The 26,347-nt window shown below is 41.5% G+C and overlaps 2 protein-coding genes across 3 annotated transcripts in view; one reads left to right on the top strand and one right to left on the bottom strand.

Annotated features, from left to right (window-relative positions):
• The window catches only part of ACAT1 (acetyl-CoA acetyltransferase 1), a 382,585-nt gene that overhangs the window by 266,263 nt on the left and 89,975 nt on the right, over positions 1-26,347 (top strand). The window lies entirely within an intron of this gene.
• On the bottom strand, positions 444-21,622 carry SLC35F2 (solute carrier family 35 member F2). 2 transcript variants are annotated; one of them, XM_064409336.1, is made up of 8 exons: positions 21,018-21,622; positions 14,859-15,034; positions 14,201-14,328; positions 8,970-9,129; positions 7,195-7,351; positions 6,357-6,409; positions 5,581-5,735; positions 444-1,789 (listed from the first exon to the last, which is right to left on the bottom strand). In XM_064409336.1, the coding sequence occupies exons 1-8, from the start codon at positions 21,191-21,193 to the stop codon at positions 1,571-1,573; spliced, it is 1,224 nt and encodes a 407-aa protein (XP_064265406.1). In that variant the 5' UTR covers positions 21,194-21,622; the 3' UTR covers positions 444-1,570. The 2 variants fall into 2 exon arrangements, with proteins under 2 accessions (XP_064265406.1, XP_064265407.1); XM_064409337.1 differs by lacking the exon at positions 21,018-21,622 and adding an exon at positions 18,305-18,477.

The raw sequence follows: 26,347 nt of genomic DNA, 5'->3' as shown, positions 1-26,347 counted from the left end.
GTTGCACTGATCTGCGTTCTGATGTTACTACCACATAATTTTAGAAAATAAAATAAATATCGTCCCCCCTCAAAAGGAGCATTCTCCATGGGAGAGGACCCAAATGCTTTCCATAAAACATCAGCACCTGTCACACTTCTGTGCATGAACGACACAGTGAAAAAGCAGCAATTGTTGCTGTAGTATCTGTTGAACCTTTGTTTTTCTTTTGTAAATAACAATCAAGTAAGATTTTTCCTGGAAAATTTTGCTTGAATAAACTACACCAGAAACACAAACCAAATCAGTGTCATTTGATCACCAGTATCTACAGAAAACATCGTATTTCCTTCTAGAGCAAAGTTTGGCCAGTAAAAGGTTTATTTAGTGGGCAGAATTAATGAAAACAATTTTGAGCAGTAAAGAAATCCCAGCTTAAAAAATAAGCAAACCAAGACCAACTGTCCAGCTGCTGGATACTTTATTCTTTTTTTACTTCATACACCTGAGCTCTTAAGGCTTGTACAAAATATAAAATAAAACCTCAGTATGGTTTTACTGATCTTGAAACTGCAGCCTTGTATTTTTTCATCATTTACTGTAAATATAAAGAGAATTATGAAAACTGCCAGTATATCTACTGAAAGCACCTAACCTTTTGGATATTGTGTCATTATGGTTGCCATGAGAGTTGGCTTAAATGATTCAATTTTTTGAAGAAATGCCAATTTTATTACAACTCTTGCAGCAGAAATGTGTCCCGTTTCAGGGAGAAACTCACTGAGAAGTGAACCTCCATTCAAACCTAATCTAGAAAAAAACCCCACTTTCAGCTCTACTGAAGAGAAGAAGAGCCTGCCTTTTCCTCCTCACAGCTAACAGGAATGCATCAAAGAAAAGGCCACAGAGAGAAACAGGAGGAATTATAAAAATACATATTCAAACTTCCCATACTAGCAAAATTCGAAATGAAATACACAATGCAACCCCAGTGGTGACATGGAGTGCAGCAATATGACGAGATGAACATTTGGGTGGAATGTAGGCACCAAATCCTTCCGCAGAGGAATGAAGTCCACTGGCACGTAGAAGGTGTGTGAACGTACTGTGGCTTGCTGAATCAGGTCCTGTGAGAAGCTGAGCAGCTTTTGCAAGATGCTGCCTGAGGGCACCCTGCACTGAGGGGTGGAAATCATGAAGCCCTCAGCCAGCATCATGCAGATTTAGGTCCCTAATGCTATATAAAACATATTTGCTCCCCATTAAGTGACCTGGGAGCTTGCTTTGGCTTAGTTTTTTTTTTCCCCCAAGCATTTGTTGTTAAGTTAATTAAGTACTCAAAAATAACAGTCTCTCACTTTCCAGAGACTCCACATAAACATTAATCTGTCTTCATCTAAAGGCCAGATTTTCTGCAAGGGCAAATCAATACCGTTTCACTGATTCAGGATCTGGCCTTAAAAGTCTATCAAGTGCATTAAACCCAGCACAGTATGACATGTGCCTTGGCAGTAGGACAGTTCTCTGGATTAATATTGAGGGAAATATGGCAATTTAAAAAATAAATCTGTTTTGAAGTGCTGCCATTTCTTTAATTGGTGCTGACCACCACAGTTTCTCCCCCGGAGAACTGCACAGCCACGGCCGGGGTTTCGCCGTCGTTCTCCTCCAGCTTTAGCGCCGCGTTGTCCAGGCCGGAGCTGCTGGGCTGCGGCGGGGCCGCGGGTTCTGCCGTGTGCGTGGGAGTGGAGCAGTACAAGGTGAAGCCCACCATGATGATAGCAAAGGACACGATGTAAAGACCTGAAAACTGGCAGAGAAGAAAAAGAAATGCATTAAGTCTCACCTGATGTAAGAACATGCCAATGATGCCTTGTTTCAAGAATTGAAAGCTACCCTTCCTTGTAAAAATTATTTTACTGAGGATTATCACTATGAGCTGGATTCAGGTCTGAAAACCAGAATTCAACAGCTCTGTTTACTTAAAAACTTGGGCCACTGACTGATTTTCTCTGCATCTCATTCCCAAGACTGTTGGACAGGGAGTTTCCTTGGGTCTACATACAAGAATCTTAACAGAGAGAACAAATGGGTGTAAACACAGTCATACTGAATGAAAGTTGTTTACTCACATGAATACTGGAACACTCTACCCCTAAGAGAACTTTGATCCAGCACATGCAAGTATTTCAGGTTCTGGCAAGAGCTGAATCTCTATGCTATTGTAAGCCACCAGAGCAGCTAGTTCTCTGCACAGATCTCTAACCATCTGCAGGGCCAGATGAGTGTTATTGCTGGATCAAAACCAGTTTGCTCTCTACACCCAACAGGTCCTTGAGGGGACAGAGGCTGGGGCTCCTTTTACAAAATTGGCATTTGCAAGCTGTGAAGAGTGGTGAGAGCTAGAGAGTATAAATTGCAGAGGTACATCAGGCACTCTATTGTTCACTTGCCTGTTAAAATTCCAGTAATTGCCAAGATTCATCCTTGACAGAAAGACAAATACTTCATAACACCAGATTCAATAATATCAAGTGTTGAAGTTATCCACAGACAGGAACACTTTTCAGCAGCTTTATTAAAATCCTCCATACTCCCTTTGTCAAACCATGCTAATTAAATACGAGGAAGAAAGAACAGCATATCCAAACACCTCTGTCAATATCCTCTAACTTCCTTAGCTTCCTTAGACATACTTGAAAAATACGTTCTAGTTTATCAGGATGAAATGAATGGTAGGACCTAGGCAGTGGACTCTCTTCCAAAAAAGACTGAGGCATCTACAACTTAGGCACTGCAATTCCTAGCTGGCAGTCACTTGGCTTGGAAACTTGGATGGCAACACACAAAAGGAAAAGCAGACTGAAACACAGTGGCCTTGTGTTAAGTGCCCTCTCTCCTCACCTTGTTGGCTGTTTGCCTGGAGGAGCTTGGACTCAAGCGCTCTCCCACACAGGAGGACGCGTCAAGCTCTGAGCTATCCAAACAGAGGCAGCAGGATCACCCATGGTCACACCTCCCACTGACCTCTTCCCAGCAAATGGGCAGAGCCTGGGGCTGTATCCAACCACCTGCACAAATTCTCCAGGCTAAGGCCCAGAGTGAGCATGTCCCTGTGTGCAAGGACCCGTGGAACAGTCACAGGAACTGCAGACCCCTCACAGCACAGTGGATACAAGGCTGGAAGTGTCTCTGATCCTGATGAGTCAGTTCCTCCAGGAGTGGATACAGTCACCAAGGCAGGGTGCCAAAGCCGTTGCAGGGTACCAGTGACTCAAGGCCTGTCTGTATTTCTGCATTTATTGACACAGGTGTACATTACCCATGCTGCTCTATCAGACCTACACGCTTTTTTTTTTTTTCCTTTCAAGGAGAACTTAGTGGTTTTTTCCTGGTTTGTGTTGTTTTTTTATTTCAAATATTGCAACAACTTTATTGCTTCAGTCACTGATTTCAGTCATACATTGTGCAACTGATATCCTCATTCCCACTGCTGAGCCTAGAGAGTATTTAAATGTTACTGGAGGACTGTATCTCCATCTAGTGTCTGTTTGTGCAGTATACTCCCTTCTGCAGCGTTTTATACAACTAATGCATGAAAAGATCTTTCTCAAGATCTCTTGAGGGATTACAGGTATCTATATAATGAGTTCATTAGGAAGCACAGCAAGGATTCATTATGGAGTAAAAGGAAAAAAAATTAAAAAAGAGTTCAAAGCAAGCATGAAAAATTCACTTTTCACTTGAAAAAGACATGGCTGGGACTAAAAACTTAAGTGCATTAACAAAACATTGTGCACAAATCAAAACTTTATCAATTCCTGGGCCTGATCTCTGCTGCAGCCTCTGATTGTGCTTCTTTTGTTTCTTTGTTTCAGAGCAGACTCAGACCATGGCAATTCAGAGCTCTCCATGGCTCTCTCCACTCTACAGCCCAGCCAAACCTCCAGCACCTTGTTGTGAAGTATCATCTGATAATGGGGAATACAGAGCAATTCCCTGTATTTTTTGCTTGCAGATTTCTGTATCCAGAGTGCTTTTAATTCCAGCAAACATCCTACCTGGTTTCTTTGCCCCATAGGTAAAGAAACTATATGGTTAACTTGGCAATAAGATTTTCTACTGCTAAGAGCCATGTCAAAATTAGTCTCTCTCAGTTCATGGTTATCTCAGATAACAGATGAGGAAGTAACTCACCTCAAATCCTCAGATTATTAAAGATGTGGCATAATTCTTGCTCCCTTTTTTTTCTACTTTATTGTTTCTAACCCCAGATGCAAGTTCCTATTTCAATACATATCTGAAGTTCTCTAAACACAATCCCAAAGTCTTCACCTGTTCATTTTTCCCTTTGGTACCAGAATACCTCACTGTTAGAAATTATGAGATGGTCTGCTCCCAGAAAAACCTCTTCCCAAAATAAGCTACAAAACTGAAAAATAAAAATTTAATATATCCCTTCCAAAGCTCTTCTTCGTCTTCACTATAATGAATATAAATTTCTAATCACTTCTTGAGTTAAGCTATCTGGGTGCCAAAATCCACATTTGGAAGTGACTCAGAAAGGATTTAATTGTTAGACCATTAGTATGGTTTGTTTCCTGCATTCATTTGTAATGGATGCTTTGTAGTTTGGAGCAAAGTCTGGAACCCAAAACAGGGAAGAAAGCTGAACTAAGAGACTCCTGAAAAGGAAAATCTAGCTGCTGTCAGACCCTACCATTACCAGGCTCTGCACTGCCTTCATTTTCAGAAAACAAACCTGACCTAAAAGCCTCTGGCTGAAGAGAAAGCAACCACATGGAATAATACAAATTAAGTTCCTAAGCAAAGTTCACAAGCTTCTCACTCTCACAAGCCCTTCCAGTCACGGAGCAGCTGACTCAATTACGCCAATTACTTTAATGAACTAGGTTCTCACAAGTAATGCTGGATGGAAAGTGGAGGGTGGAATAAAATCCTTTCAGCACTGTCATTTAGCTTGAGCAGACACTGCCAAAAATATTTTAGAGCACAATAAAAGTAACTGCCTTTTGGAGAGTGTACAGAATAATACATTTATCTGTATTTTTCCAGGTTCTTTAGTCTCTTCTTAGAAGCAGCCCTGAGAGAGCTTGACTCTCATCCCAAAATGTTGGTAATGAACAGATTAAACTTCTGAAAGAAAGTATTATTTGCTGAAAATCACACCAGTTCTCTTTCAGACACCAAAAGCCTTTCAGGACAGGGAGATTCAAACCCTCTCCTTCAACACTTGGAGTAATGAACCAGATCTAACATACAATTCCACAAAGGGCTTTCAGTGGGAACTCTATTATTGTAACACCTCAGGAAATTATTTACTATGTCTTAACATTAACTTATTCCTTCAAGTGTGAAATGGTTTGAAAATGGCTCTCTGGCTAATGGTGCAAGGCTCTGTCATTAACTAACGTGACTCCTCCTGACTGACACCTGCCAACAATGAACGACAGAAGCTGCAGAAATGTGCAGGTGCAAACAACTGCTCTGGGGCTTTTGAGAACATTGCGCTTTATTCATAATTTTGGAGTAGAAAACATAACTGAAAGAGTGTTAAAGTGGAGGAATTAATGTACTCACCTTGTAATGAAACAGGTAAAGCCCAAGGAAGAGACTGTAGAGATCTGAAGTCAGAACCCCCAGGTTGACGGTGGTTGCGCTGGTAACTTTAATCACAACTGGCATGAAGTTGTACAGCCCAAACATGCACAGGGCAAAGGCTATGAACAGTAGTGCTGCAAAACAAGGTGACACGTTACTCCTCAAGCACATGATTTCATAGAGCACTGATATTCTTTAAACTATACATTTTTATCTCCTAAAAGATATGGGGATGCACATGTAAGAGAAGCATGAAAGATTGCCTTGTATTGCAAGAATTACTGTAGCTACACAAGAAAGTATAGAAGACATACACAAGAAAGTTCTTGTTCATTCCTACATAAGACCTAAGCGAAGAAATTTAGAGCAACACTTCTTGATAACATTTAGTTCTGTACAGGTCAAAATGTGTCAATTTTTCCTGTACTTCATTTAGGAAGAACAACAGAAGAATGGTCTTGTGATATTTCAGCAACAAACCCGTCAGTAATTAAACAGGTTTCATTTTTTACTTATTTCAATTTATTTTGAAAAATTATTTCAATTTATATGTAAAATGCAAAACCTGTCTTAATGTTCAATCCTGCAGACCCTCTCTCTTTGCTGAGCTGCAAAGTTTGAAGAAAATAAACTTGTGAAATACAGTATTAATGCTGCTTGCTATTCAGAGAAAGAAAAGCCCCACTATTCAAAGTCTAAATGATTATAATTTTCCAGTGTTCTTTAACATGCCCATTATTTTGTCATACACATACCAATTTTCCAGTTCCACTGAATTTTCATTATCTCCTTATGTTCCACAATGGCTCTAGAGTTAGAGAAAAGATATAATATAGTAAAAAAGGAAAAAAAAATCATACTAAAATAGAGAATTTAATTACCAAATATATATGAAACTTTTCATCTATAAGCCATTTTTTTGTTTCAAACTTTACTGAATGAGACTAGCTCAAACATCTAACAAGCATGAAAAAAGACATAAAAATTAAAGTGCCTGAAAGTCAAGAGCACTGTTTTTCAATTCTTATGCCTTCTTCACAGGCATTTTAATCCTTCAGCAATTCAGTTTTATTTGATATACCATTTGCGAAAATTATTAACTATAATGATGAAAAATGAGGACTATATAATTCATTAGACAGACTTAAGTGCATCTGGGCTGTTACTCAAATGTGGTTATTTGTAAGAGTATACATGACTTCATTTTAAACTTGAGCTTATTAGGGAAGATCTCCTGCTAACAATTATCTCCTAATCTTTTCCACAGAGAAAATTCTTTAAGAAATAGTCCTGTGAACAGTCCTCAGCATACTGAGTGTCCTCACAAACATCAACAAAACAAAAAATCCAGCCAAGTATTCTATGTGTTCAACTGCAGGAGTTCACCTTTAGAACTGCTGAAATAGTAGTAGTGCAAACAAAAAGGATATAAAACAGATGCTGATCAGCAACAAAAATCAATTCAAGTGGAAGGACTCCCATATAGGCCACATACAGATGCAACAAAGAATTTAACAACATCATTTCAGGGTATACAAGCAATCATCTGTAGTATATTCTTAATTAGTTTTAAAATAAATATTAGATCCTTACAGCTGTAGACCGCTGATAATAGTCCCAAACAAGCCCACCATTCCTAGAAACTCCACTCTGCTCAGATTTTTCACAATGTATTCCTCACCCACATTAGAAATGGCATACAAAGAAGCAGCAAGAAGCACTAAGACATCTCCAATCACCACGTCACTACCTGTACAGAAATATTAATCCACAATAAGGGTAATGCCACAAATACTTTTTAACTTTCCTTAAAAAAGCAAGCAAATTTATCTTGAACATCTCTATCTTCCTAGCTCATTCCAGGGGAAGGGGGAAGGAAACTCTAACTCTTCCTGTGTGTGCAGTGTCTGAGCACAGACTCTGCTGCCTGCTCACCTCACCCTGCACAGTGTGGAGTCAGCTAAACCCAGCACTTACATCTCATCCCAGCCAAGACCCTGCTGTATCCTCTGGTCCAATCCTACTTCTGCTGACCTCGGGCACTGTAGGGAATTGAGCAATCCCAGTTAGAGATGCTCTCTGCATTTTGAGAATATTGTCCCCACTTTTGCAGTAAGGCCTGATTCAAGGCTTGCTAAAATCAGCCTATTGATTTTGGAGGGAGCTGGACTCAGCTTCAGGTTTAGAACATGCCCTAAGTGGGCACTGCAGAGGGATGGCACCGTGTGTCCTGCTGCAATGTATTTATACTGCAAATGGGATTCCCTTGCTACCATCACTCATCATTAAATGTCTCTGTGCATCAGCTAAATAGCAAGAGGATCACTGCTGCTTTGATCCTTCCATTGGTTTAAAATTTCCTTCCCTAAGCAATCACTAAGAAAATATGTCGAAAATATGAGGGTAAGCAGCAGTAAGGATCCCCAAGTCAGCAAATGAAGCACAAATTCCTAATGTCTCAGGGGAATATTCTCCTCTCTCCAAGATACTTGTACCACATAGCAGTAAAGCTGAACTTCAGTTTGTCTTATGTCTTACTACAGTAAGGCCCCAAAATAACAGCACACATTCTTATCTCTATGCTGCCTGATGAAGGTAGTGCCCTGAAATTTACCTTCTCTCGTAGTCTTTGGCTCTAAAATTCAAACTCTTATTCAAAATAAGATCGCTGTGATAGAGGTTGATTTAGGCATCTGTCATAGAGAAGACAAGACCTGCCCTTATCTGCACCCTGCTGGCTCCTGGGCCCAGAGCCCAGCCTCCCTCACAGAGGTCCCTGGAATCCCTCACAGGAATCCTGGCATCCTCCCCCACCTCCTCTTGCACTCCTGTAGTAAGACCCTGCTTTCTAGGCTGTGACCTGGGGGACACATGGACCATTTCTGCTGGGTCTGCCAGACAGAACTCTGAGAAGTCAGCTGCTGTGAGCAACTTTTTATGCGTTACTACTTGTACCCAGAGAAAATTGTAAATCAGAAAAGTCTGGCTGCCACAGGTTGATACTGTATAAACAAGATAAAGTTTGCAGGCAGAGGCCACTTCTTCTATTAAACCATCTCACATGACGGACAAAGTGAACAAGCTTTCAGGAATGAGACTTTTCATCACATTGTCTAATGAACAGCAGCAAAATTTAAACTTAACACAAGTGGGTTTTTTTTAAGGTGGTACAAATTTCCAAACACACAAACAAATTCCACAGCTCCCCATAAAATCAACATCTCCTCTTCCCAGACAAGAAATAAAAATAGCAACGTGTTCTCTTTTAAAACAGAACTGTATCTGCTACTATTTCTACTTTACAAGTTCCTGTCCACAGCAGGAACTGTCTCTTTGCACTTCCCCCCCGACAATAAAGGACTCCTTACCTTCACCTTCCTCCCTCCCTGACAAAATGTCTGCACCCACCATTATTCCAACACCCAGCAAACAGATGGCAACAGCAACAAAATGTATCAGCCTGTATCTTGCTCGGAGAAGGAACCAGGACAAAGCCATCAGCACAGGAATCCCAAAACAGTCGAGGAGCTGTGTGTACAGAAAAATTGTTTGAGTTAGAAACCCACCCCAAATCTGGACTGCAACATTCTGAAAGCAAATGCACAGGATCTTACTTCCAATCATCAGATATTAAGAAAACCTGCAAAGCAGCCCCAGCAGAAGAGAGGAATGAGACCCATATTTCACCATTAAAAGCATTTTGCAAGCGAAGGAGGAGCTGGAACAGGGGTCCACTTTCTCTTGGTAGGAAAGCATTGATTTAGAAACTCTTCTAATGATGGATCTAATCAATCTTGGCAGCTTCACAAATGAATGCTAGAATGCTGCTCTGAAACAGGATTGCTCCCTGGAGCTCCATGTACACAAAGCAAAAATATGGAACTATTGATGGCTACAAGTGAGTTAATTTTACATTAATGTGACTGTGACAAGGACCTGACCCTGCAGCTTTGGGTTTGATACTCTGACTTATCTTTCTTTATTTTTTCTGTAAAAGTTTCTAGGTATCTTTGCTTCGATGCTAGACCCACCCATAGAATAACTGCTTGGATTGGAAGAGAACTGCTTGGATTGGAAGAGATCTTAAAGTTCATCTAGTTCCAACCCTCCTGCCATGGGTAGGGACACTTTCCACTCAACCACTCCAACCTGGCCTTGGACACTTCCAAGGATCTTCTACCTATTCCCCTTTAGGAGAGGAAGCTGCAAGAGCTAGCTGTGTACTTAATACTGAAGAACATACAGTGCACCACAAGATGGGCATGCTGTTCTAAAATAATCAAATACCATCAAGACCACTGTGCTAACCATAATTGGTTTAATATTTAATTCAACAAAACAGGTTTTGTTTCTGAGTTTGTGAAAGGAAAAAAAAGGTGCATTTTCTAACCTGTCTCAGTAGAGTGCCACTGAACTACATAAGGGAACAGCCTACAGCAGAACATACAGTCAACTTCCCAAAGATTCTTGAGAAATTACTCTCAAAACTTGGTCTCTTGAAGCCCTAGCAATAGATGTCCAGATCAGTAGGACTGGGCTTTAATACCTGCAATCAAGACAAGAGTCCTTAGTTCTTAATGCTTATTTCCAGATTCTGCCTGCCTCAGTGCACCACTGCAGTCAACTGCAGTGCTGTGCCATTTCCCCAAGGGCTTCAACCAAACTTGTTAACATTTTGGTAAGTCTGGTTCTACTTGTTCATAACTATACACTAAGTCTTAGAAGCATAGTGCTAAGAGCAGCTATTAAAGAGTAAATCCTAACAGTGCCTCTAATCCTTCCATCTATTTGTCTTTGCTCCTTGGATTGCCTCCAGCTTGTCCAGTTTGTAAAGTCTCTGAAGTGTAAAAGTACTTCTTCAGGCTGTATTATGAGACATTACAACTACATGAGTCCTACCATGTGATACCAAGTATTTCTATTTACACCATGGAAAATATCACACCGTGACCTTCTGTCTTGTCACAGGTCTTGTTCTCTATCTTACCTTTAGTCTAGACTCGAGAAAACCTCTAACACTTCCTTCAAATTTGACCGTTTCGACTAGTATCAAACAACAAGAAATACTACAAGCTTTAGAAAGCAAAATTTTTACCCCTCTGGTGGTAGCTATACTATCAGAGGGGTAAAAGTAGGCATATCTCTTCTACTGGTAAGTAAGCTTTCACCTCCCATTAACTGAGATGTTAGGAGGTAGCCTTCTGACCTCCAAGCAGTTTTTCAACCCAAACAGAAAGAGTAGAAACCCTTTAAAAAACATCTTAATTAGGATGTAAGGGAGTAGTACATAATGAGCCAGAAGCTCTTTCATTAATGCAAGATGGGGAATTGATGCATCCAGACCAAGAACACCCTGGAGAACCAGAGCACCATGGTTAGAGGACTTGCAGCCAGGGCACAGAGGCACCAAATGATGGAGAACACACTCTGGTAATCTGTTCCAGGAGACAATTACCCTCAATTACAGATGAATCAGATTTCCAACTACTGGATTTTACCTTCCCTTCATCTAGTACATTACAGAGCTCTTCTGTACAGGATCAAGATCAAAGAGGTGCAAAGCAGATGTTATATAACGATGAATTGTGTCAATGGAATCAATTAAAAAATAAAGTTTATTTATTGAGGTTTTACAACATTTACAGCAGTACTGTGGTACTGACTACTATTTCCAGTAGAGCCTCTCCAAACTCTCATTCAATTCTAGCGTGTATTTTTAACAAGGGTGGGGGTAAACCAGATAACCTGATTTGATTTACAAGTGTTTTGACTCAAGCCACATTTTGCCCACAATGTTTATAGCAGGTTTTAAAAGCAGGGTAAATGATTAAAAGATGTTTTAATATAATGGTTAATAAATTACCATAGACAGTTGGAGGCCATTGGTTTGCTTATAACTGTCAGCCCCAGACAGCTTTGTAAGCAAGAATGCTCAACTGCTCATCTTGCTCATTCCCCACAAGGCTCCATAAGGGCAGCCTCCAGCTGAGCCCCAGGGGCTCATCCCATCTTTTCTCCTATTGAGGCTAGCACTCTTCCATCAGCTGACAATCTGTCAATAGTTGCCTGAAAAACATTTCTATCTGAATTATCTACAGAGTGAATGCTAAATGTGCCCAATAACATGTTAAAACCACCAAACCACAGCTACACTGCTTGTTTTTTGATATAAATCACACAATTGTTAGCACAGACTATCCTGAGTTGGAAGGGACCTATCAGAATCTTTCAGTCCAACTCCTGGCCATGCACAGGACACCACAAGAGTCCCACCATGTGCCTGTTGTCCAAATGCTCCTTGAGCTCTGTCAGTCTTGGTGCTGTGACCACTTCCCTGGGGAGCCTGTTCCAGTGCCCAAACACCCTCTGGGTGAAGAACCTTCTCCTGACAGCCAACCTGAACCTCTCCCAACTCAGCTTCATGCCATAATAGGCGGTCAAACTGCAGCACAGACAAGTCCCTGCCACAGGAAAAAAGGACACTGGCAGCAAGGAGTATGCTGGCACTGCCTCAGCCACAGCCAAACAGTTCAGTTGTGCACTGAAGTCTTTGTCTGTATTTACTGAGAAATGAGAGCTGTCATCCCACTGTTATCACCCTAAAAATCTCCAAATCCTTCCTGTAAAATGCTGGTATTTGATAACTAAAGGGAAACCAGTTTTGCCTGTGTGTGCACGTGTGAGAAAATACATGGAAGTTCCTTGCTGAGCTGAAAAAAACTTATCTTTGAAGCTCCTTTCACAGTAGTGAGCTGAAGCTCCAGCCAGACAGCATTTCAACAATGATTACACTGCATTTGGGAAGGTGCCATAAACCCCTGTGTTGTTTTTATGGTCCCTGGGCATCCACTCACAGCCAGGACTGCAGACAGGCCATCAGGCTGTGAGCTCTGAACCACAGGCACTGATGTAGCTGCAAAATTGCTTGCCAAAAACAAAACGAAAATGCCTTGCATTAGAGCAAATCACAGGGTTTTGTTGTGGGATTTTTTTCCCTGTATCTCATTTCTGACAATGGAGAGAAACTGGTGACTTCAGATGATGTGCAAGAAACCTCAGGGCAATAGGCAACTGCAAAAAAATCACAATTACTGAACTGACACAAAGTAGCATCAGTTACAAGCTTTACAAAAAGGAAAGAGGCTCAGAAAATGCTGGAGTTTTTTGGACAGGACAATCTATGATATATATCCTTTCTTAATTTCTATGAAAGAAATCATGGGAATAGATTTACTACTTCTGAGAACTTGGATCAAAGTCCTGGCAACTGTAAACTAAAAGGTCAAACTGTCTCTCACTTACCAGCTTAACTTGATCTTGAGACTGAAACAAGTCACTCTAAAACTTTGATTTCTTAGGCATTATTTGTAAGGAGATTAAAGACCTAATGAGTCATAACACATAAGTATGAAGTGGAAATGTGACAAAATAACGCAAGAGACACAACCAGTCTTCAGCAGCGCAAAGAAAATTTACTGCAACTCTCTAATGGGAGCCCAGACTGTAGGAGTTTATTGCTTTACAGGTAATTCTCTTAAATATTAACCCCTATTACTTTGACTCTGTAAAACACTGACTCCTTTCCAACTAACAGCCAAGTCTGCATGTTACTTTCTTTTTTTTTTTTTTTTAATTCAGGTAAGTGGGGCCATGACCCCAGCCACAGATCCCCACCACTGGTAACAGCAGGCATGAACTGGCACAATATGGACACATTCCCTACTTGCTCCTGCACCATCCTCTCCCTTGTTCCCACAGCAGCTGTGAAGTCACACAGTGAGTTAACTTGGGCATGACACAGCTCACTAACAGTACAGCCAAAGGCAGGGTTTACTCCCACTTTGCTCAGTGCTCTGGGCTAGTTTGTTCAAGGAAACTGGCCCTGCAAGCTCAGGAGACTGCAGCTGGATGCAGGAGGAAAGCAGTTTTTGTCTGTGTAGTGTGACAAAGAAACCCCAGCTTTAGCCCTTCTGTTTATAGAGCTTTTTCAGAAAACCAGATTTATCCTAGTGCAGCAATGCAGCATCAAGCACTGCTGTTGCAGAGGATGTCTACCATTACTTTATTTATGCTGACCTTCCTTCCACCTCTTCCAGAGAGGGCCCTGAACTGCAACATCCAAAAGCCACAAGGCTGGTACCCCCCTGTGTGGGCAGGAACACCAGCTGACATTCAGCGTGTCCTCACAGGTGGGGTTGCATCTCACAATGCCTCCTGCAGCTTCTAGGAGTAGGCAAAAGATCCACCTCATTGTCATCAGCAAGAACCTGCACTGAGTGACTGTATCTGGTCATAAATCTTTATTTTGTGTCAGGAGAAAAAACTGAGTGGCTGTCAGCAAACTCTTAGAAGTGCTTTTATCAAATAATTAGGGTTCAACTCAAGAGCTGGCACAGCTCTACCAGCCAATCTTCTCTGCTTCCTGGAAAGGTTATTCGTGATACAGGATGTTCTTCCCTGTACTGCAGAGAGAAAAGAGATACTGGAAAGCTCTTTTCAGGCTTAAATAGCTTCCATGTCTGTCCTATGAATCTCATTTTAGAAATCAGTCCAAAACCGTAATAAAAGCAACAGTTCAAAAAGAGAGATTCGTCCTTACCTGCACACTTGTGAGGGTTGTATATTGGTAGGCTTTTACAATCGTGTAATTGGCTTCAACATCAGCCAGTCCCAAAATAATATACTTCCACCACCTCTGTTTCAAAATCTGCCAGAGATTGTCATTGCCTGTTTAGAAGAAAGCAGCAATCAATATGTGTTTCTTTCCAACTAAACGTTACATGGGAATTTTGCTTCTTAGAAGCATAAATAATACCAAGACTGACTTTGCCTGCCCCTGCTGAAGATACAGTAATAGGAAACACAGCCTGGGAGGAGATGGTGCAAATGGGAAAAGCACCGAAATTCTTCCACATGAAGCAAAACACAGCAAGACTGGAGTTGTCTAAAGAGTAAATTAATAAGAATAGGAGGAATACTAAATAGCCTCTGGTAACAAAGCATGTTAAAACAAAGCTTATTTTTCCTAATATAACATATGACTTCAAACCAAAGAGCACAAAACTCTAAACGGATATGACATTATATCAAATTAAATGCACGTTTAACCCTGTGAAATTAATTTCCATGTGTTGCTATAAAGCAGGAACTTTAAAAACTAGTAAGAGTATTGAGGTCTTTATTTTCAAATTCTGAAAGGAAAATGTAGAAAGAAAAAAAAAGATGAATGAGAATCTCCCATCCTGTATTTCACATACCAGTTCTAAATACCAGCATTGTTGTATAAACTAGAAGCAGCAAAAAATAGTTGATGAAACTTTGCAACATTGGAGTATTCACTTGGTATTTGTCTGCCAGGTACTGGCTTGTAACAGCAGTCCCACAGATAAACAAGGAGAGCATCTGGCCCAGAATTACAGTTTTCAAAATACGCCTGTGAACATAAAAGACAAAACAGTAAGGTTAGAATTAAACATTCAAATTTCTGAAAAAATATTTTCTAGTTTTACTGGAAAAATGACTTTTTTTTAGACTGACACTTTTATTTTTTTATTCTCCCTACCAATATTGTCCTGTTACCTACAGGTCAGCAGGGTTTTGTGTACACAGAAGGTCTAGCCTGACCTCAGGACAGCCATGTGAGAAGTGAGGCCAGCTCAAACCACCAGCCATGGAGACTGCAGTTATTTGAAAGGATCTTCAAACAGGCCACCTGGGCAGGCTCTACCCAATAGCAGTTCCTACTCTTATTAAGCAAGTTTTGAGTTAAATCCTTTGTCCTCCACTGAATTCCATCCTGACTGATCAACAAAGATCTACAACATGGAGATAAAACACAACTACCTTCAAGCTCGTCTGAGACCTGAGTTTTAGTCAGCTGAGACCTTAAGATGAGCAGTGGTAAAGGAACACAAAAGTATTAATGATAAAACCAAGTAACAGCTCAGTTTGGAAGACTCTTGAAAGATCATCTGGTCCAACCCTTCCTGGGAAAGGGAACCTCAAGGAGACTATTCAGTGCCCAGTCCAGTTGCATCTTTCAAACCTCCAGTGATAAGGACTCCACAAAACCCTGAGGAGGTCGTTCCAGTGATTGCTTGTTCTCGCCATAAAATAAATCTTTCTTATAATAAGAATTATTATAATTAATACTTATTGTGGATTTTTCAGTTTTCATGTTCTGCTGCAACTGAGGATGGAGTTAAGAATGCATTTTGCATTTTGGGAAAAATCACATTTGCATTTACAGCTCTTCTTAAGTCCCACCCACAGCCAGCAGGGACAAAAAAGGAAAAAAAAAAAAAGCTCATGCTCTTTTAGTAGCAATTCTTCACTTAATGTAAGATGAACTATTCCAGATGCTCCTAGAAAAACAGGGGCATGTAATTCTATGGGGTTTTTTTGGCTTGCTCTTTCTTCTGCCTGTGGAGCTATGCTAATTTGTATCATCCCAAGTCTCTGCACATGCACAATATACAGCGACAGGAGCTCAGCCCTGTGTTGTTGTACAGGTCTGCTAAGTTCACATTTAATCTGTTTACTCTGAAGACCACTGATGACAATTTAACTGGCTGCACAATTGATTAATTTGTTTCCACTCAAATTAATCAAGCAAGGGAAGAAAGGACCTCATTAGGATTCTGCACCTACCCTGTGCCCACATCTCCCCACGCTGACTTCTGGCAGGACACCCATGTGTCAGGCACACCACCTGAGAGTATCACTGGCTGTCTCCCCAAGGTGGGTGACCCCAACACAGTAAGCACCAGCTCACCCTGCTGTGCTGTGCAGTGCAATCCAGCTGCCAGGCAATGAGAAGGGTGTGTCTGACAGTGCTAAACCCAACTACAATCATGCAATCAATCCTCCTTTTGGAAGGGAGGCATCTTCCTTGAACAAACTCTAATGCACCTGCATGAATCCTGTTTTCAATTCAGCCTGACACCAAGCTCTTCTGACTTTGAAAACGCTGCTGGGCACATTTTTCTCTCCAAGTTCATTCTGATGAGACAGCAAATCTCTACAAAGTCCAGCCGCACTGTACTTCCAAGAGATTTGAATTCCATGCTTTACTACAGCTTGCCTTGCCAATCCCAGGAATAGTGCACATTCACATTCTAAGTATTATATACCGTGTGACAATCTTGTAAGGTACTGACCAGTCTCATCTGAGTAACTCTTACTAGTGTGTGAAAGAAAAACATTCTGATTTCTAAACAGATTTCTACAATACATATGGTGAGGGGTGATGGGTGGTTTTCATTAAAAACAGCAAGAGAAAAAATTGAAGCAACCTCACTTCTGTTATATTTTAACTGATTTTTCATTTCTTTATATTCTGGTCAATGGTCTATGCTATTTAATGAACAACTCAGAGACATTCTGGCTAATTATTCTGGCTGATGCAGAAATATCTTTTTATGGTCATGTAAAGAATTTAATCAGTTGCCATTAGAACAAATGTGATGCAGATTAGCTAAAATTTCAAGCAGGCATGGATGAGGATCCCAGCTTGCCCTTTGCCAGCTCTGCAAATTCTGGCTCCTTTACAGCAGGTAAAATGACAGAAGACCAACTGAAATTCAAAGGAGTATACACTGTGGTGAACAACATACAAAAATGTGTTTTCAGGCATTTAAAAAAATACACATATACTTTTTCTTATTCAAATAAAGCTTCTTGCTCCAAACTAGCAGAAAAATGTTTCTTCTTCACCATCAGCACTGGAGGAACACAGCAAGCCTTTAGCAGTTTACTGGACTAAACTCACCCTGCACTTGGACTAGCTGGGAGGAAAATGTGAAGGTAGGGATTAGACATGAACAGAGGCATGACTGGGCAAAACTGCTGCAGTTTTACTGGAGCAAAGCCTGTGTGCTGCACAAAATGAACTGCACTCATCAATAAGCTACCAGGAGAGGTCAAAGCTGCCTTGGCTGGCAGAAGCCCTAATCCAGACACAAACTCCCTCCGCTCACCTGCTGGTGCTGCCACAGAGAAGGGCAGAAGCACAGGCAATGCCACCCCACAAGCTTGTTTAAGGAGGCTTGTTAAACATGGGCTTTTGTGTGGTAGGGCTTTAAGCATTTTTGTCTAGGATATGAGCTGCAAGGGGCAACTGAGCACCTTCTCTACAGCACCTTCCCTACAGCAAAGGCCTGGACTCTACATGCAGCAAATAGCGACCATGTTCCAGTGAGAGGCTAAAATGGGGAAAACCTGCTGCCATTCAGATTTGTTAACAACTGAGCTGCTCCAACCATCATTTACTGAGAACAAGACAGACTCATCTGCCCTCTTGCAGTGGAGTGACTCCACTAAACTGATTCTCAGCTTTTCAAATGACCAGATTTCCCCAGTTCAAAGCACCTAAGGAGTTATCTCCTTGCATTTCTACAGAGGCTGGTCCAGATCCTCCAGAACTGTTTGCTGTGTGGTTACTGCCCTATTGCTATTTAGTTAATATATGTCTTGGCATTACTACAGCATTTACTTCTACTGAAACAAAGATATCTAACAAAACAACCAGCCTTCATCACACCTCATGCCCTTCTCTATTTTTATCTATTTTAATTCAAGGAATTTTTTTCTTGCCTGAACAGATTCAAAATGTTAACATCAAAAATCACACAGAAAGACTTTAAGTCTTTAGTGGAAAACTGCCCCCAAAAAATGTCTTCTGTGAATCCCAAATGCTCTGTACCTGGCAGCTTTCTCAGCTGTGTGTAAGGTGACAGCCTCTTGCCCTGACTGCTCCCCAATGCCAGGTGGAAGCCTCAGCAGGAAGCAGCAATGGTTTCCCCTCACAGCATTTGCCAAAGCAGGAAAAATAATTTCTTCAAATTGAGATGACATCACCATGCTCCTGGCACGATGCACTGGGCTCCTGGCTTAGCTTAAAAAATATGTTTGATCTTCTGTAAAACTTGAGAGCAAACTTTAAATCCTGTTTGCACTTTGCATGACAACTTCTTCTGAGAAAAATGCTTTAAACACACAAGTTTCCATTAATTTTGTTATTGACATGAGTATCGATGACAGTGACTTTCTTATTAATAATTGATCAGATTTTGAAATATATTAATTATTAACATTTCCATGCCAGAACTTAATCCTCTCAGCTTTTTTTTTTTTTTTTTTTTTTCATGCACTGGAAAAGACTAATTCACTTTGGAGTCTCAGATGATGCAAGGTAAGTGATCTGAAAATGCCTTTTGTTTCATAGTTGGGGGGTGTAGGTTATTGTTGGATTTTAATGCTTGGTAGCAAGCTACTAAGTAATTAGTCCCCCCCTCCCTTCAGCCACCCTAACTTAGCTAGCTGTATCTATGGCTTTGAGCAAAACTAAAGTCATTTTGGGACTTTCTAGAGCATGAAAGTTTGCCACAAATTGGTCTAAAGTGAACACTGAGCAATGTGCAGCTCTCAACATCCTGAGAAACTCAGGCTGACTTTCCTTGGCTCCATGTGAAATGTAGAATAAAAAATACACCAAGATACTAAAATACAATTTATATAGGAGGAAGTTAAAGAAAATTTAGTAAGACCATAATTAACAATTTTACTGGCAATTAGTTTAGTAAATCCTGTAATTTTAATGTGAATTTTTAACTCATAATAAATACAGCTATTCAAATATTCATTTTATTTGTGCCACCAATCTAATACTAACATGGGAAAGCCTGGCAACACTGTTCATGTACAGAGTATATTTGCACTTAGCTTTAACTACTGAATCCTTCCTAAACAGGGGAGGAAGTGACCTTTTAATTTCAATGATCTCACTTTTTCATGCTAGTGCTTAAGGCAAAATGCAGGTTCAGACCGAACCCATACCGCAACATAATTAGTAATTAACCAAGAGCAACAGAATATATTTTTAAGAACTAACATCATCAGAAGTTAGTTTTTCCATATTCTGCTTTGAAACTGACATCAATTTAACTTGCAAAAGGTAAAAACCAGAAAAGAACCAGAAATAAAAAAAAAGGCAGGAGAAAAAAACCTACAACAAAAACCAGAATCAGCCTAGTTTATTATATACAATTATTAAACCTTCCTATGACTCAGAAAGGCCTCAAACAACACTGAAGTGGCTGAGTACCTGGAGGGAAAAAAAAGTAAGAAAAAACATCAATTCAGTGTCTCAGACAACACTTCTTAAAATTCAGTGAAAGCTATTGATTTTCTTTCAAATGCCTTCCATAGACTCACTTAGTGTAGCCTTTGGCAAAACAAACGACATAGGTGAGGTCACTGAACAACTCAACAAGTTTCCATCTTGCCTTTTGGGTCTCTCCTCACAGGCATGAGGAGTGAAAAGAGAAAAACTTATAACCAAAGGAGAAGATGAGACTTTGTCCACTGGAATAAGGCTCTTCTTGGCCAGCACACACCATCACACAGTCCAGCAGCCAGACTACAGCTCATGAGCACGAGGCTGGCAGAAAAGCCAGCACATCTCTGGCTGACAAATCCTATGCAATAACTATTAGTGACCAAACTTATAGCTCAGAAAAAGCCTTTTAAAGAGGGTCTGTTTTCCCCTGCTAGAGGGAAAGTGAAGCTGTAAATGGATGGCCTAGAAGTCTGAGGATGCAGTCCTGCTCTCATGGAAGGCAGTGCTTCTGAAGCACCAGCTTGTCTGCACAGCTTGGCAGATATTTTTCCACAAGTTTCCCGTGCTTAACTAGTGCTCGTATTTCAAGAGATATACTGAACGAGTCTCTATCCTAAGCTGATTCACGGAAGGAGGAAGTGGGGAAATAGGTCTTTCTGGACTCCACACCTCGTTTCAGTTATTTTGTTCTATTACTTTCCCTATGCCCCATGACCTGTCCTTTAAAATGATGGAGAGCTACGAAACAGATAAAGTACAGGGAAAAAAACGGAAATCAGAACAAAACAAAACAGACAGAACAGAACAGAGCAAAAAAGACAAAAGCATGTGTTTACGTGTGAGAGCACAGTTCTACTTCAACAAGAGCCAAGACGTCCCTCGCTAATTCCACGCTCAGCCGAAGGGACCCTGAGCGCTCCCGCCCAGCAGCATCCGCAGGCTGCAGCTCGGCGCCGCTCCCGGAGCAGCCCCGGCACCAGAGCTCCCGCTCGCGGGGCAGCGGCCGGAGCTCCCCGGGCTCCCTGTGCCGGGCCGGCAAAGGCTCCGGGCTCTGCTCAGCCCCGGGCACCGCCGGCCGTCACCCCGCGGCGGCCGCTCCGGCCCGGCTTCCCGCGGCCGCTCCCGGCGGCGCAGAGCGGCCTCCGCATCCCGGCCGCGCTGCCCGCCGAACGCCGGGAGCGGCGCGGACCTTCCCCTCCCTCTCCTGCCGCCTTCCCCGCTCCGGCGGCGGCCCGGAAGCCGGCGGGGGTGGGGGAGGCCGGCGCCGCGCGGTTCCACGTGGAGGCCGGGCACTCACCAGGTGCAGAGCTTGGCCCCGAGCAGCGCCAGCAGCCGGCGCGGACGGGAGGCGGCGGCCCCGGACGATGGCTCGGCCCCAGCAGCAGCATCATCATCAGCAGCAGCAGCAGCAGCAGCAGGAGCAGCAGCAGTCGCGGGCGGCGGTGCCCCGACAGCAGCGGCCGCCTCCTCCATGGCGCGGCTGCCCCGGGCCCGCGCCCGCCGCCAGCGGGCAGGCAGCGATGGAGGGCGGGCGCTGCGAAGGCGGCACCCGGCGGAAGGAAGGGATGAGCAGCAGCACCGGGACAGCGGCACACTGCTCCCCGGAGAGCGGCCGAGCGCGGCTTTGTGCCCGCCGAGGGGCCGCCCCCGGGAGGGTCACGGCTGCTGCCGGGGCGTGGGATCCGAGCTCTCCTGATGTTGCTTCTCCCGGGCGCGCTCCGGCCCTGCGGTTTCCCAGCCGCTGAGTGTAGGTGGGCAGCTTCAGCAGCGCCATCGCCGGGTTTGTGTTCCGCTCTCCCGCGGGGCCCCGGCAGCAGCCCAGCCCGGTGCCCCGGTGCGGGGCCCTGCAGGGCTGCTCTGCCCCCAGCCCCTGAGCAGGCATCGAGCAACAGGGCTCCCGGGAGCCTGGCAGCAGCAGCAGGTTCCTGTGCAGGCAGTTCAGGCGCATCTGCCAGCTACAGGAGTACCAGTCACTGCACACCCCTCAAGTTCAACTTCTCTCAGATTTCTACGCAATCTCGAGTCTTCTAGCGTTTCAACTCCCACTTCTTTGCTGCTGCTTTCCCATGCCTCTGGATTTTTCACATTGTTTGTATTCACCCACATCTCAGGGCAACTTACCTAGAGAACCTGGTGACATTTTGTATACTTTGGTGGGTTTTTTAACAGTACTTCTAATGATGCTCTGTATGTGATGGAATTGAACCTCGAAGGTGTCTCCAGGAAGAGCAACCTTCTGCCCTCATAGGGGCAAATATTTATCACTGTTCTCGCTGAGCCGGCAGAAGGGATTTTCTGCCACAAGACATTGTTGGTCTCTACCTTCAGCTTTTCCCTCCAGAGCACCACGATCTAATCTTTCTCCCCCCAACACCTTAACTTTTTTTTCCAGATATGTTTTTCTCTGTCATAGTTCTCTCATTCAAATTGTGTTTATTTCCCTATGCTACTCCTCAAATTCATCCTCATTGGATTAGATTTAGAAGTCAAAGGGGCATTGCTGTGCCATTTTCAGGTTATCTTTACATTTCCATGTACCTGTCATTAATGAAGGTGAATTTTAGTCTCCCCTTTCCCCAAGGGCCCAGGCTCAAATAACCACTAAGGTATTGGCTACATGGAGAGGACCCCAAATCCCTCTGTCACTCTGTGATGGTGTAATGTTAAAGGTCATTATGAAAGAAAAGCTGTATAATTACATGTTGTAAAAGCATTAATAAATATACTTCTATATTTATAACATACATACCTATTTGTTTATTATACTGAGGTTTTATGTATTTTTTCTTCACTTGTATAACAGGATAGTTTAGTGATATTTTAATTTCTAATTCCTATTCCAATAAAAATCCTGCTCTGACTCATGCAAGAAATCAGTCTGCCAAGACTAGTCTCAGTGTTATGATAGTTATGAATCTGGTCATGCTGGTCCTGATTCTTCACAACCTAAACTAACAGAAAGTTTATAAGAAACAGACTTATCAGACCCTGTGTATTTAGTCATATCTGAGTTCCACAGCTGTGGTACTCTTATCTTCACATTTAGTTCACCCTATATCTGCAATCTGCTGCCAGTTTTCCAGAGATGAGGATCATGTCTTTGGTGCTCTTTGTCTCCATTTAAGCTCAGCTCTTGGAATTCCTTGCTACAGGTAGGCTGCCAGGCCAGAGCTTCACCCTAGAGCTGCTCAGCTGCAGAAAGATTGCAGTGTCACAGGGGTATCTGTAAATTCTAAAAATATGAAACAAAATAAAGTTTGGTCTATTTTAAATTTAAATTTAACAATAACAACAAACAAACAAACAAAAAAAAAACCAGCAACAACTGTAAAAAGTGTCATTTGTTAGACTTTGGGGACTAAGTTCATTGCAAAGTATAATAAACTTCGCTATCGCAGGAAATTTTTATGGCTTGTGGACAACATGGCCATGAATGCAGAGCTATTTGAGATGTCTAAACGTGACTTCGTGTTCAGCTACTCCTGCTTCAGGCTGTGCTTTACTACAGTTCAGGGTCCGTCTCATGTGTGCTTGTGGCTGTGTGCTTCTGGCACTTGGTTGTGCCCTGAGTTTGCCTCGTGCCAGTGAAGAGATGCACGTGGCTGCAGTGTGTGCCAGCCAGGCTGCCCGGCCCTGCAGACACCCTTCATTCAGCCCAAAATTACCCCTCCCTGTGCCACCCCAACAGTGGAACAGGGCAGTGTGTGCCTTTAAGGATGTGCATCCTCTTTCAGAGATAGAAACTCTGCTCCTGGGGCTCTACAAAACTGCTTTCACTCTAACATAGTTTACTGTGTCTTTCCCAGGATGAGTGAAATCCCTGGGAATGACTCTAGTTTATCTGCAGGCAGAATGTACTTGGAAGCTTAATGGGCCCCTAGACCAACTGGTAGGTTTGTACCTCCTTTTTGACTAAGAATTTTAAGCAATAAATTTATTGAATTGTTTAAAAATTAATTATTCATATTAAAAAATTGTGTCTAAAGTATCAAACTGTTTTGAAGTATGACTGAAAGGAACTAAGAATCCAAATATTTCTTATAGTTGGATATCTTCTAGAATGGGTGAAGGATAACTCAAAAGTACCAGTATAGCTTTTTTTACTGTTTTTCTTTTTTTACAAAAACAAACTTTTGAGCTGAGGACAAATAAAAGAATTAGCAAAGCCATAACAAATGCGAGACAGACATAGCTCTGGTATCCTCATCTGCTTTCAACTTCTTTTGGCTAAACAGTTTCATCTCAGTGTGTCTTATCAGGCTGTTCCTTCTGCTGAGAAAATCATAAGTTTGAATACGTGATAAAAGTAGATAACAGGATAACAGTGATAACAAGCAAAGGGCAATGCCGTTGTTCAGCTAGACACTTTGTTGTACATTACTGTAACAAAATTATAGTTTTTGCATCTGTGTCAAGTGAAGGAAAGACAAAAAATATTACACGAATTGAAGTCAAAATCTGAAACTGCAGAAGTGATTCTTTCTAAAATGCTAAGCAAGCATAATGTCAGGGTTTTTTTGATTGGAAGTATATATGCCACTAGAGGTCCTTCATAGTCAGATTATGTTTTCCTCCACAGTATTTTGGGAGGGATTTTTCTATTCTGTTATCCATGGTATATATGAGAATTATAATTTCTAAAGATATTTATTTTGCTTAATGTATTAAATTCTTAGAATAATAGAGTGATTTTATTGTGATTGAGCCTTTTCTGGGAAGATACCAATACAATTTTTCAGATAGCATTCATTCAGTAAAAGCTTCTGTTTTAATATGAAATAATAAGTGTTATTTATTTTTACTTCAATAACTGCATGTTTTTTAATTTCTAATTTTTCATTGTCTTATACCATGTCTTCAACATAATCACTTTTGTCTTAGAAAAATAAAGGAAGGAAACAAATGCCAAACTAATAAGTGAAATTAGGATAAACAATTGGAACAATAAAACAAGATGTAATTTTTCTCCGCTGTGTCATTATTTTCTTATTTCTCCTAGTTAGAAGGTGGTTTAAAACGTCTGAACACTGTTGGGGAAGAACTGTGCAGCCTTGGGATTGACATTAAATTTATCACTACAGAACACAATGTCATTTATTGGGAAACAAAAAAACCATAGCTCATTAGCTGGAAATGTTTAGGAGCTAAGGCAAAGAGACACTTGCTGTTCCTGGGATGGTCATGAGCTGGAAAGGCCTAATAGCTGCACAAAGGGCAAATGGAATCACAGAATGCACCAGCTGGAATCAACACGGAGATGTGTTACACTGTAAAAAGTCCTGGGGGAACTTTTAATGAAAGGTGGGGTATGTGCTGGTTACTCATGTTCGAGACAAATGTGCAGAAAGATGCACAAAGATCTGTGGGACTCCATGGGTTCACTGCAAAGGCCCCGATAGCAAAAAGATTCCTTACTATCCTGTATCTTAAAAAAAATAATTATCCAGATAAAGGAAATCACTATTTAAAAATTAAATATTGTAATATTCCCTAAAATTCTCTAAAAAATTAATCTGAGAAACATCACAGTGAGATGTTTAGTGGAAAAACACACCTTATGTCTGTGCTGCCATATCCTGGGGTGCAGGGGCAGTTCTGCTGTCTCTACCAAGAAGGAAATGTGAAGAAATGTTTTCATATTGTAATGTCAAAGAAGGTATTTACTAAGTAAAAGCAACTGAATGAGGAGGGGTGAAAATTTCAATATGTGGTGAGGTTTATTTATGAGAAAATATCAAGAATAGAATTTAGGTACTTGATTGTCATTGAGAATCACCAGAGCCAATAGAAGTGGTAAGACAGATGCATTTTGGGGGCAATCAGTACGAGGTCACACAAGTCTATACATCTGTAATTCTGATCTCATACATCATCCTCACTTCCCACTCATCTGAAATGTGAACCCCTGCTTGGAATTGTACTCAGATTTTAAAAAGTGGGGGTTTGTTGCAAATTTTAGTGTTTCCAAGTGTAACCAATGTGGGTGTTACTTTCATTAATAACTAGCAGAATCTCAGAGGACTCTGGTTTTGTACCAGTCCAAACAGAGCTCCCTCGAATCTTTAACCTTCCAGCACTGACACAACATATATAATATTGAAAGAGCTAGTGGGACAACTGGAGATTACAGCTTCAAACCATGAGCTTAGTCTCAGAAAGGCAGACATAATAAAGCCCAAGGACCATCAAAATTTAAGCCTATTTAGCACATGTTGAAGGCTTTTTTTTTTAATCAAAACTCTCTGTCCCTGAAATAAAAGAAAATATTCTTCAACCCTCTGAAAGATTTCTTTCTCTTAAAAGAATTGTGTTCTCACAATTCTTTGTTTCATGGAATAGCATCTAATACCTCTGACTCAGCTGCAGGATCCAGTAGGTCCTCTACAACAGGCATCTTCTGCTCTTTGGCCTATACAGAATATTTTGGAATTTTGGTCTTAAAAAGAAAATCACAAACAAAATAGTCACTTTACTACGTTGACCCCATTTTTTATCAGAATACCCTACAACACTGCATTCAGCCTTGCTATTACATGAAAAATAAAATCTGTGTAAATTTGATTGCAAAACTTGCCAGTGTGAGATCTTTCTTGATTAAGCCTGGGTAGTATTCATTTCAGTTTAGCT

Source organism: Passer domesticus, chromosome 2 (assembly GCF_036417665.1).
Source record: "Passer domesticus isolate bPasDom1 chromosome 2, bPasDom1.hap1, whole genome shotgun sequence".
NCBI classification, from domain to species: domain Eukaryota; kingdom Metazoa; phylum Chordata; class Aves; order Passeriformes; family Passeridae; genus Passer; species Passer domesticus.
This window is presented reverse-complemented; position numbering and strand designations above follow the sequence as displayed.